The sequence below is a fragment of the Oncorhynchus mykiss genome, chromosome 5, assembly GCF_013265735.2.
Source record: "Oncorhynchus mykiss isolate Arlee chromosome 5, USDA_OmykA_1.1, whole genome shotgun sequence".
NCBI classification, from domain to species: Eukaryota; Metazoa; Chordata; class Actinopteri; order Salmoniformes; family Salmonidae; genus Oncorhynchus; species Oncorhynchus mykiss.
The window spans coordinates 71,034,016-71,046,028 of record NC_048569.1 but is presented as its reverse complement, the minus strand read 5'-3'; the positions used below and the strand labels follow the sequence as shown (position 1 = coordinate 71,046,028).

General features: G+C 42.0%; 1 protein-coding gene across 4 annotated transcripts; it reads right to left on the bottom strand.

The window, feature by feature from the left end:
* Positions 1-45: 45 nt before the first annotated feature.
* Positions 46-12,009, bottom strand: pik3ca (phosphatidylinositol-4,5-bisphosphate 3-kinase, catalytic subunit alpha). 4 transcript variants are annotated; one of them, XM_036978262.1, is made up of 21 exons: positions 11,622-12,009; positions 10,773-10,851; positions 9,360-9,759; positions 9,049-9,258; positions 8,580-8,830; positions 8,215-8,460; positions 7,926-8,011; positions 7,643-7,748; positions 6,955-7,107; positions 6,732-6,866; positions 6,412-6,536; positions 6,244-6,325; positions 5,944-6,108; positions 5,733-5,836; positions 5,451-5,622; positions 5,124-5,230; positions 4,605-4,726; positions 4,215-4,464; positions 4,000-4,117; positions 3,752-3,903; positions 46-3,380 (listed from the first exon to the last, which is right to left on the bottom strand). In XM_036978262.1, the coding sequence occupies exons 3-21, from the start codon at positions 9,709-9,711 to the stop codon at positions 3,110-3,112; spliced, it is 3,207 nt and encodes a 1,068-aa protein (XP_036834157.1). In that variant the 5' UTR covers positions 9,712-9,759; positions 10,773-10,851; positions 11,622-12,009; the 3' UTR covers positions 46-3,109. The 4 variants fall into 4 exon arrangements, with proteins under 4 accessions (XP_036834157.1, XP_036834155.1, XP_036834158.1 ...); XM_036978260.1 differs by having other exon boundaries at positions 10,734-10,851; positions 11,622-12,008; XM_036978263.1 differs by lacking the exon at positions 10,773-10,851.
* Between the last annotated feature and the right edge of the window lie 4 nt (positions 12,010-12,013).

Here is a 12,013-nt window from a genome sequence, read left to right as displayed (position 1 = left end):
GTTATTCTGTAAAGCAACATACTATCCACAAAAGTAAGTACTTACTGTAACTGAGAAGTTTATTTGTACATTGTCACGTAACACTCAAATAATTGTAGTCAGTCTGGATACAGTGCAAGTATTTAACTTAGAAGCAAACAGAAACAAAGAATACTGTATTTGATAATGCAGGTACAGTATGTCATGGGTTAGAGGTTGGATTATTATTAGTTGTTCCTAGTGCCAAACTTTCTTTATAGCTGCTTAGCAGAATAAATAAAAAGTATATTATTTCAACAAACTCATGCAGGATGGCTGTGTAATAATACAATCATAGTAGCTTTGTTGATAGTAATGACAAAATATATGAAAAATGCAATTCAATACGTCTATAAACCTGTATTAAATGAAGAGCTTTAACCACTCCAGATGTTTCAGTAAAACAAAAGATGACACTTTAACCTTTTCTTAAATAACAAAATTGTTTACATCATTTAACACATTAAATGGGTTATTTCCTTCTACATCATCGTATGGCCCAAGTCAACACGTATTTTAGAATCTCCAACTGTAGAGAGACTTGTAAGATGACCAAATGTTAACATTCACAATCGGTATGGATTTGCCTGTGCTAACCCTCAGTGCTATATACCACATGGCTATGACAGCTTTGTTTTCAACATACAAACATGGTTCAGAACAATTCCATTTCAAGTAAAACTTTTGAAGCTGAAATTTGAAAAGTTATATTTTCTAACAAATGATGTTTCAAGTACAGCATCACAATATCTTCCCTGGTGCTGTTCAGCAAGTGGAAAAGGTTTACAAAGCATTTACCACACTCACTGTATTACATTGACATTATGAATGGGCTTTTAAATGGGTCCAGCCCAAGAAAATCTATAACCTGTACAGATCCATATTAATGCACACACACACACAAAGTTAATACAACCATGCAATTAATGGCATTTGAAGAGCTAACAAAAGGCTGGTGACTACGATAAGCATCTAATGCATCTGACAAATCTCAGATAGAAAGGGATACTATTGCTTATGCTTAAAAAAGACCTGTACTCAAACTACTGTAGGACCAAAGGCGTTAAAAAAGTGCAACATCCACCTGCATCAGCAACTGTCCATCTCTATACCAGTTGATTGGTTTACTGCATAAGGGAACAACATGTTTTCAAAACAAGACTACTCCCATATCATGAATGCATACGAAGTCTGGAATACCACCACAATAGTATACTTTAGAGAACCTCATTCCCAGGCTATATCTTTAGGAGGAAAGGTCTACTTGAGACAACATTTGCAAACATAGGCATTTATAATGCAGTCTGAAGCCATGTCAAGTATATTACCTCTAGGGTTTTAGAAATATTAAATTGTGACATGTTGTATTTGAGAGTTAGAATTCTGAAATACTAAGCAGGCACAAGTGTCCCTCATTTTTTTCTGGTGGTTTAAAAAGGACAGTTTACAATCTAAACACCAAAATCCTATAACCTCTGGTCACAACACTTGTTCACTACATGCCCCTTTCCTCATAACATAACTGATACATATAGAGGCAAATATATGCATGCGTTAGTCCTTAGGCTTTCTATGGTAATGCAGATAACCATTGAGCGATTCACACAACATTAGAGACTTAACTTTGGCTTTCATTGAATCAACAAAAACATATTTGAAAAGGGAAAACAAAAGTGCTTATTTTTTCTTGGGTTGGGGAAAATCTGCCATAAAGGAGACACTTCTTTAAAATGCCACCTTATTTCTCAACAGCATATATCACAGAGTTATGCTGGAGAATGAGAATACAGGGTTTTTACCCCAAAATGAATGTCCTTCATTTGAAAGGGGTTTGGACTTCGAGAAGCCATTATGGAAGAGAAACCTTTCCCACAGCTCCTATTCAGAGTTGCCTAGGTCCAACAATTATCAAAAGGTTTACTCCAAGAACACAATAGTAAACAAACTATCATAATAATGAATAAACAGAGGGGTCCACTCCACAGAGAGAGGAAGGGGTGCCCACACAAACAACGCTGACTAGCTGCCTTGGGACAGCCTTCATCCACTTTCCAACATGTACAAATAGTCTTATGTTCACATACTGTACTGCTGATTCTCCCCATGTCAACACACAGCACTGTAACATTCGTATAGTTCACAATCCAACTACACTACTGACATGCATGGTGAAAGCATGTTACACGAGGTGACTATGTCTGTCTAGCTTAATGCACTTCTCAACATTCATTATGATGACGTCTCACTGAGCAACAGAGGTATTTTACCATTGACCTCCAAGACACAAGAGGGAGAAATCCAGCCCTTGCTCATTGTACGTCAACTACATTAAGGCTTCATTTTTAAACAGCAAGGTTTTCTTGACAGTGCATTCATTACTTTCTGTACTGCTGTACTTTATCATAGTATCACAGGCTGGGCCCACAGTGTGTGTGTATACACATGCAGAGGTATACATGTATAGGTTTCAAAAAATATACTGTATATATATATATAACCTGCTGTTACTGCTAAATATGATGCCAAAGGAAGGAGTATGACAATAGATTTAAAAACTGTGGTGCCAGAAATGACCAGCCAGTAGAGCTATTGGGCCACAATGTAACACTTCAAGGTGCTGCCTTTCAGGGGGGGTATCTTTTTTTTAATACAACAGGTGGAGTAGGCTGCACATCTAAAAATGACTGAATTCATACCGTTTTTTTCTGGGATGTTCCGTGCATATTCAAAAGGCATTTACGTTACAGGAAGACATCTATACACGTGACCCTGTAAACGGGACGGCAAACTCTTCTCTTTTACAAAAAGGAAAGGAACGAGGGAAGATTTATATTCAAAGAAAAAAAGCACACACAAAAAGGTTAAAAAAATATTACAGGCAAAAAAACTACCGTTTTAGACAAGGCAAGTTAGTTGGTAAGTTTCTGCAGGGAAAACCAATACAGTAAAAAAAAAAGGAAAATCACTCTGGATTGTTAAGTGCTCGATAGGATAGTCAAGCATCACCCATTAGTTCATGAGGTTTGGATGTTCCACTCACAGCTGGCTGGTGTGTCTGGCCGGGCAGGGCTGGCGGATGTCCTGCCTGGACTTAGTTAAGCGCGTGCTGGCGGATGGTGTGGAAAATCCAGTCCATCTTGGTGGTCCAGCCGCCATGGTGGGCGTCGTTCATTTGCTTCATGAAGTAGTCCAGGGCCTCCTGCTCAGTCTTGTCCAGGGCCAGGGTTTTACGGATGTAGGCGATGTCATCGAAGGACTGCAGCTCGGGCATCCCGGAGCCCAGCATCATGGAGAACAGGTTGATGAAGAGGTTGGCATGCTGACGAATGGCCAAGTAGGCCTTATAGCACATCTCCTGAAATCTGAGACCGAATAGGAGAAGGACAAAATGCATAAAAATCAGTATATACCATTCCCATTGTTCCCTCTGAATTCTCTATAGCCTCAAAATAAGCCTTTGAAAGCATACATTTGGACATTGAAATATATAGTGTTCGGCTGGACATGGTCGATTTCGCAGTACATTTGTTAAAGCAGAAGTATGGGAGAGGGTCTGGAAAATTGGCAGACAGTAGCCTATCAAACACCCAGGGAGACAGAGCACACATTGTTATATAATAGCTGCCTACTGTGTAGACACTAGCTGTCTGCCAACTCCACAACCTTTACATTCAACACTAGACAGACATCCACAGATGTGTCCTTTCACACAAGGGAAAAGGCAGATGGCTACCTCTCAAACTCTCTGGTCTTCGTGCACTCCTGGGTCCCTTTGCTGATTACAATCAAGAAGTCTTGAGTTAGGACAAATGGAACTCGCTCTCGCTTGTAGCCAAATTTCTTTTTCTTGTGATCCAGGAAATGGCCAAAATCTATGTGAAAAAGCTGCAAAACATCCCAGATTAGCATAGAAAAGATAACACATAGCATTTGCAAAAAATATGCATCATGACAATATCTTGTTGATAACTCAGGTCCTACCTGCCCATCATCCTTCACCATTATGTTACTGTTGTGTCTGTCACCGATGCCTAGGATGAAAGTCGCCACGCAATACCCAGCACAGGATCGCGTAAACAAGTCAACGGCAAGGTCATACCTATAGACAGAGTTACGTCAAATCTGAGCCGTGAAACACTATGATATACAATTTTCAAACCAGGAAAGTACCCACACAACATATACAGTTTACTCACATCTCTCCCTTGTTCTTGTCTTTGAGCCACTGGTGTAGTGTTGAGCTGTTGAACTGTAGCGCCCCCTTCAAGCCACCTTTACACTGGATCTGCATGATGGTGTGAGAGCTCCGCACCACCTCGATCAGCCCCACACAGTCACCTAAAGACATGCAGCCGTACGGCAACATCCTGAGGTCTAGACCCTGGTTCTGCCAAATGTTCTCCATGATTCTGATGATCTGAAGTGTTAGCATGTCCTGTCGCAGGTCTGAAACAAACAAGTCATATTCAGTGGTCCATGGCAGGATTTAAATACATTCCATCTGTCCAAACTAATCAAGTAGAACTTTACATTGTAAAGCTATTGTTTAGAACGCAGTTTGATTATAAAACTCGACTCAGACTCACCGTCTCCGTTTTTGAATATGATCTCATTATTCTGGAAGAGGAGCTCGGACATGATGTCAGGGTTTTCCCAGTTGAGCCACAGTGGTCTTTTGGCAGATGACATGATTCTGCACTCCTCAAGCCTGGGCATTTTACCATGAGGAAAACATGCCAACAATGGGAGTCATCACAAGGGGCAAGCTACATTAGTTTCATTGATCAATTGTATGAACAGTGTTAGAATACAAGTGGTCTGCACTGAGGGGCCCAGTGGCTGAGCACATTAGTTGACAATCGGTTACAATAACATTTCACATGTTCATGCATGAGCAGAACGTTATGATGGGGAAATAGAATACTTACATTCTCTCTACCTCCACTCTCTTAGGTCAAATGAATGTAAAATTACCACTAGGGACACTAAAGAGCAATTGCTGGCCTTTGCAGCCATTGAAACAGTGTCCCATCTACAGTTTCAATAGTGTCCATGTTCAGGCATTGGGTGAGTAAGGTATAGGAGTTCCAATGTGGTGTGCCCACCGTATGTTTCCCAGCTGGTGTGCAGGGTTGAGGGGGGAGGTGAAATTCTGCAGGGCGTCCATGTAGTCTGGCCTCCTCATCTGCTCCACCAGAAACTTCATCTGCACCTGCAGGACCACACAGAGCAGGCTGTAATGAAGATAAAGCCTCCAATAGAAATGTGAAGCCTAGTTCTCTCTACATTAGGTAAACAAAGCCACTGATGTCAGTTTCATAAGTCAAACAGAAACGTGGAACAGTAAGCTGAAACAGCAGAGATTCTCTAACAGATCATCATGTTGCACAATAAGCATGGGTGTATTGGAGAGAGAGGGAATGCTGGGTTACCTTCTGAGTCTCATCCTTCTTCTCCTGTTTGAGAATGTCGGTGAGGTTGATGAGTTTCTCCATGGCCTCCACTTGTCTGCTCAGGTGCTTCAGGTACATGCCACACGCCCGGCAGTAGGACTCCAGCAGCAGGCCGAACCGCTGACTCACCGTCTTATTGTGCATCTCAGACCTAGGGCACATAGTGGACAGTGAAAGTGGATGACTTAAAAGGCATTTGCAGTCAGTCAACTCTGTGAAAAGAATGGAATTTACTCTGCAAAGTAACTCTAAGTCACTCACTTTAAGTGCCAGAAAAAGAAGTGTCCTATCCTTTGGTTAGTCAAGGCCTTTTTCAGTAGAAATCGTACCAGTGGGTTATCAAGGTACTGCTCATATTTCAGAACCTGACAAGAGTGGAAATTATGACATTTTATATTTGACAACAGTCCAAACAATCAAAGAAATGTGAGAGGAAGTCACTTTCTGGACACCAAAGCAAAATAAATCCTACCTGGACCAACTGAATGAGGTACTGAGAGAGTTTATCATCGGTCAAGTACTTCTCAAGGCACCGAACAGCAAAGTCACGGATCATTGGGTCTGGATAGTTACAATCCAGCAGCTCCATGGCTTGCTCTGGTTTTATTGCTGGCCAATCCTTCAGAAGGCAATACATCTAAGAGCAAGAAAAACAACAGTCACGTCACCACTGCAGCAGTGCTGCAGCAGAAAATGATACAATTCCCACAAGAGTTTCAGAAAATGCTCTCTTGAAAAAAATGTCTCAGTAATTAAAAAACAAATAAGTCACCTGTGCTACTTCATCTCTGGAGTTCCACTTCACAGCCAGCAGGATCTTGGGCAGGATCTCAGGTATATTTACACAGTAGTGCCTGGTGAGTAAGAGAGACAGTAGACATGTTAGTTAAGGCCTCTAGAAGTTTAAGTATGATGGTGACTGAGCTAGTTATGACTGTACCTGTGCCTCCAGAGGAAGTCCTTCTCCTGCTCTGTGATCTCAGACAGGGGGTCTCGGTTGCACACCTGTCTCAGCTGCTCGTTATCACTGTCCGTTAAGGCGTGGTCTCGCGCCACTCTGTTACTCTGCAGGGGATCAGACGTCACATCAACAACCATATATGGAGTCATTATTTAGCAAGGAATCCTTAGACCGTCTTAATAAATGGTTTGTAATGATTTGAGTTACAACTGTATGTATGTATGTATGTATGTATGTATGTATGTATGTATGTATGTATGTATGTATATATCTCTATCTCCATCCATGTATGCCAATACCTGGCCTGACTGGCAGTAGCTGAAACCTAGCTCCCTGGATATGGTCCAGTTAGCATGTCCCTCAACGGTGGTCATGTCTGGGAACTTGACAGGACTGCTGAAGTAGTCAAACTCCAGCTCTAGACAAGGAGTTTCCTGTGTGTGGAGGAGAGGCATTATACTGTAAACCCTGATGATAAGGACCACAGAAACACAGACTGGTCATGTTAACTAACATGTTTACCCTGTTGGGGTTGGAGCCTGTGACTCCGATGGGGTTGAGTAGGTCCTCCAGGCCGTGGGGTACAGGCCACAGGTTCAGAGCCATTTTACCAGAGACCAGGGTGTGAGTGTAGTCAAACAGGTTGACGTTCCCCCACGCCAGTGGACAGTGCTCCTGAGTAGAGGATCAGAGCCAAAGGGTGGCATTGGTTATTTACACAAATTGTGAATGGCCATCCTTCCACAGACAACAGTGAATACAGGCTTGAGGGAATTTTATATGGGGTACTTGTGTAACTAACACAAACATCCTAATTGCCGCTTGGGGATTAAAAGTCGTACTGAATTGAATTGAAAAGATTAGTAGGCAAGCAAACAGACTTTGTTTTAGTTCAGTTAATTGGCTTCAAGCTGTACAGTAGGTTGCTCACAAAGGACAGCCTTTAGAGGCATTTATCTCTAATTCATCATGGGCACGAAAACCCATCTCCCCGACCTTTAGGTGACATCACTCAGCCCAGGTGTCAGTTACAGTCTTCATACCTACGTTACACAGCCACGATCGCTCCATGCCACAAGTCGATAAGTAATTCAACATCCACAGAGGACACCTCAGGCCATTCAGGTAAGACCTTTGAACACTGTTCTAGCCAGTGGGTATCATTTATATCATTAAAGGTCTGGGGTGTCCGATTAAATTGAGTGCTTACCTCCTTCGCCCCTTTCCTGCCTTTCACAGAGCAGATGGAGAGACAGAGGCGGGCCGCCCGGGGGATGTCGGGAATGTACATGTCGTAGGTCAGCCACTCGTTCCACCTGGGAGACAAGCACAGCCACAATGAATCACCCTGAACCCATTACAAGTGTTAATATCACAGATCAATACACACCCTCCTCCCCCATTACCATGGGATAAATAGTCACAATATGGTGATGTCTCTTGATGAGCGAGACACTGTCTGTGACACCATGTGTGTTGTGTGTCTGTAATACCTGGGATTAGAGCATGGCACACGCTGCGTGTTCACGTTGTCACACATCTGCTCCCCTCCATGGTAGATGCCGGTTCGCACATAAATCTACATGGACAACAGGAAGAATAGACACCAAAACCCCCTGAAAACGACCAGCAGTAGCAGCATGACAGACATTCACGCCAAGGAGTCTTACAGAAAATGAATTACTGAAAAGTGGCTATAAGAGGAGTTGAGGGCTAGCCAAGCACAGAAACAGAAAACCAATGTGAAAAAGTTGATCTAAAACAATAACCATTGTCAAGTACCTTATCTATATCCCGAATGTTCACATTCACGTATGTGGCACAGAGCACTCGTATCCGCAGGGTTCCGTTGATGGTCCACAGAGACTTGGTGGAGGACTCTCCGTTCATGTACGGGGTGGCGGTGGAGATGCGCCGGGCGTACGAGGGCATGGTGAAGTTGTCCATGGGTAACTGAGAATAAAGGCTATCCTTCGCCATCAGCATGAGGTTGGGCATCCTGCCAAGCATGATGCAACTCCTCACATACTGAAAGGGAAAAGGAATAGGATTAAGATACATGATTAAGCAATATAGACCTGAGTCAGACCTAATGTTAGGCTTCAATGTGTATGCATTGGTTACATGCACACTAGGGCCCAACAAACCTTATATTGACTCAGGGGGCATTTCTCCAGGAGGTACTCGTCACAGCCGCACACCTTGAGGATGTACTTGCCCTGGTACTCCTGCACACACATCTTGAGTTGTTCAGGGGACAACAGCATGCTCCTGGTCTTCTTCCTGATGGCCTCAGCTATCACCTGTTCTGGCACACAATCATGGTTGATCTTCAGGGTGTATTTCTGCTTGTCATTGTTGGGTGAGACAATCACCCAGATCACTACAATGATTTGACCTATAAAATAAGCCACAGAAAAGAGAATAAATCAGAATATTACTCCACACAGGCTGAGAACAGCTTTGAAATAGATTATCATGAAAAGGAATAAGGATAATTTTGTTTGTTGCTTATTAATGTGTTGACAAAGTAGAAAAGGTTGTTGTTTGACACCCACTAAATGTGCCTTAGGCATCTTGCAGCATCTTGACATTACATTGCTTGATTTGAATTACCTTTGTCCAGTTTGCCATGGATGTGCTTTGGAAGTTCTTGTGTCGATTCAACATTGGGAGGGTAGACATATAAAGCCCGACTATGGGGTCCATTGGCATCTCGGAGTTCTACTGAATCCTTACAGACGTTAAGAATATTCCTCCTGAAGTCCTGCACCTCAGGGTCCTTTACTAAGTCAAACTCGCAAACAGGCATACCAATTGCGAATCCTAAAACAAAAGAAACTCACTTACTGATACTGTATGTTTTGGAGGAAAATGTAAGCATGTCGTTACTCTCTAAAAAGAGGAGGGTAGTAATTAAGTCTTACCAATTTCTCTGTTCAGAATTTTCTCCTCTCGGTTACCAACCGGTTCGATGACCTTTAGAAAAGGTTGAAAGAGCCTGAGATCACATAGTCTCCTAGTTTCATCATAGAACTCCTCTCGCTCTGCCTCCTGCGTAACACTGACAAATATGTAAGAGGTCTCCTCCTGTAGTAGGTGATGCAGGGGGTACTTCCTGGCCTCCTTGAACACTTCATGTTTGATGGTGATGAGCGTAGCCTCACGGAGGCACTCGAGGGTCAGGATCATCCCGTTTGGCAACAAGCAGTCCACAAAGATCCGGGGGGGCATCAAATGGATGCCCCATAATTCACCAGAAGAAGGTCTAGGAGGCATTTCTGTAGTCCTCACACACAAAGTTCATAGAAAATAGTTCCTTATCTCCTGAAGTGGAAAAGAGTAACAGTGGATTAGAATTATATGGAAGAAAAACATCATACAGTAGACTATATACAGTCCCACCTCTTGCTGTCGTGTGACTGTAGTTCATTTTAATTTATAATAATTTGGTGGGCGCTTATATTTGTCCTATTTCACACATGTACAAGTGTGTATTAATACACATGTGAATAGTAATTATTTATTTTTGCATATCCCACTCTCCTCAAGACACCCTGTCAGCTCAGGGATTTGAACTTGAGACCTTTAGCTTACTGGCCCAACACTCTAACCTCTAGTCTACCTGCCACCCTAAGACCCTCTTTCCCTCACCCCTACTAGACAGAATAGGAACTAGCCACAATTCACCAGTGGAAACTTACCCATCAAAACACTACACCTAATGACAAACTAGCCTATGTTATGATAACTGTGATGATAAATCATGTTTATTTCCATCGATGTCCATGATGATCTAGCCTACTCAGTCAGTCACATGACAGACAGAAGCATTTCTATCTCCGGGAGTCAAGTTATTTCTCCTCCACATACAGCGAGAGCCAATGACATTTGTGACCAAATACCAGAGTTTTCCCTTTCCCTGAGAGTGCAACAACATGTGCTATGCTATACAAGGCACTTAACTTTTTCTGCTATCACTGTCTAACATCATTAATGTCAGTGAACATGCAGCTAACAATAACAACTAGGAAAACAGCCACGGTCTGTTCAATATGAAAGGCATCCAGTCTTGTCATCAGGATGTAAGGCAAATGAGGAAGCTTCTTCAAACAGGATGTGGATAAAGGAAACACTAAACCTAGTTTATTTGAATACAGAAACATGTATGGCTGAGGATATAGACGGAAGATATAGAAACTCAGTACCACACGTTATCTACCTAATCTGGACTCGTTAACAAAAGGGGGAAAAATATGAATATTTGATTGAAAAATTGACAAATCAATGTTGCTTCCTACCTTAAAAGAGCTGGTCTTATCTTGTGTTAAAACCCTCACCCTTCATGTTTCAGATCATCTGATCTCCAGTGTTGTTTTCTGCTGATTGGTAGGTAACCTATCAGCACAGTGCCATTCTCTGAAGACAGAGAGGAAGCATGAGACTCGTTATCACAAAAAGCCCAACAGTTAACCAAATTCTGTGATACAACCTCTCAACAAATGTAGCTAGCTCGAGCAAGAAAACCATGTAGCAAGGAGTGGGTGTGTGTAGCCAAAGGGGAGATATATAACGCTTCAATCATTCATGTAGCAAATTTCACTAACGTCTACCCTGGTGTTAGGTCCATGATGAGACTGTTATACTTCTGTAGCAAATCAATTTATAGCGTACCGTTACTTAAAGCTGTGTAGCAATCTATAGTTGTGTAGCTTCCATCATTTCATTTTTGTTAGCTAGTTAGATACTGTGATTGGTATAGTCGTTAGAATCACGACTGTAATTACAGTATAACTATTAACCATATAGCTAGCAAGATCATATAGAAATAACGTTAGTTAAATTTTAAGTCCAGTGTCCATATTGTCTCCGATTGTAAAACGTCTATTATTTTTAGTCATAGATATAGCTAATATAAAAATGTAAAGAATTGACATAAGAAACACTCGTTAGGTAACGTTACAGCTGGCTTCTAGCTAACGTTAGTTGGCATTCACAAGAAAGACATTTGCTGACGTTCCAAATCATAATCTGTTTTGATATTAACTAGCCAACAACATTACGTTAGCTAACATTAGCTAGGCTCCTGTCGGTCTGGTTATGGTCAGCCATTTATCATTTAAATCTAAATATATCTAGCTATTTTACTAAGAATGTAGCTATTATTAGTTAAATGCGAGAACGCTTACCAAGACATGTCTACGATATGACCTCGTTGGCTAACAGCTCGCGCTAGCTAGCTTCCAACACCTTCTCATGCTTGGTTCCCGCGGGGTTCCAGCGGGTGTTCCAGCGGATGTGTCAGCGGGGATCCAAGGGTGTTCCAGCGGGTGTTCCGCGGCGCAAGCTGTGTACATTCGATCATGCAGCGCCAGACTTTAGGCTACCTACGACTTGACAGCAGATTTCGCTATAGCAACCATGATGAATTGTGTGTTTTATTTTTAAACAGTCTACAATTTTACCATAGCTATCAGTTGCAATGAAATTGCATGATCAAAAATAAGATACACAGGCATGAAGCCTACCAATCATGTTTTGTTCAAATGCATTAGCTTAAATTATATGACGGCCATTTGTT

Coding starts and splice junctions, on each gene's coding strand:
- pik3ca (XM_036978262.1), bottom strand. CDS start 9,711: ATGCCTCCTAGACCTTCTTCTGGTGAATTATGGGGCATCCATTTGATG. Junction 9,259..9,359: donor AATTCTGAACAGAGAAATTG/GTAAGACTTAAT, acceptor CTTTTGTTTTAG/GATTCGCAATTGGTATGCCT. Junction 6,109..6,243: donor CCAGAGATGAAGTAGCACAG/GTGACTTATTTG, acceptor TCTTGCTCTTAG/ATGTATTGCCTTCTGAAGGA.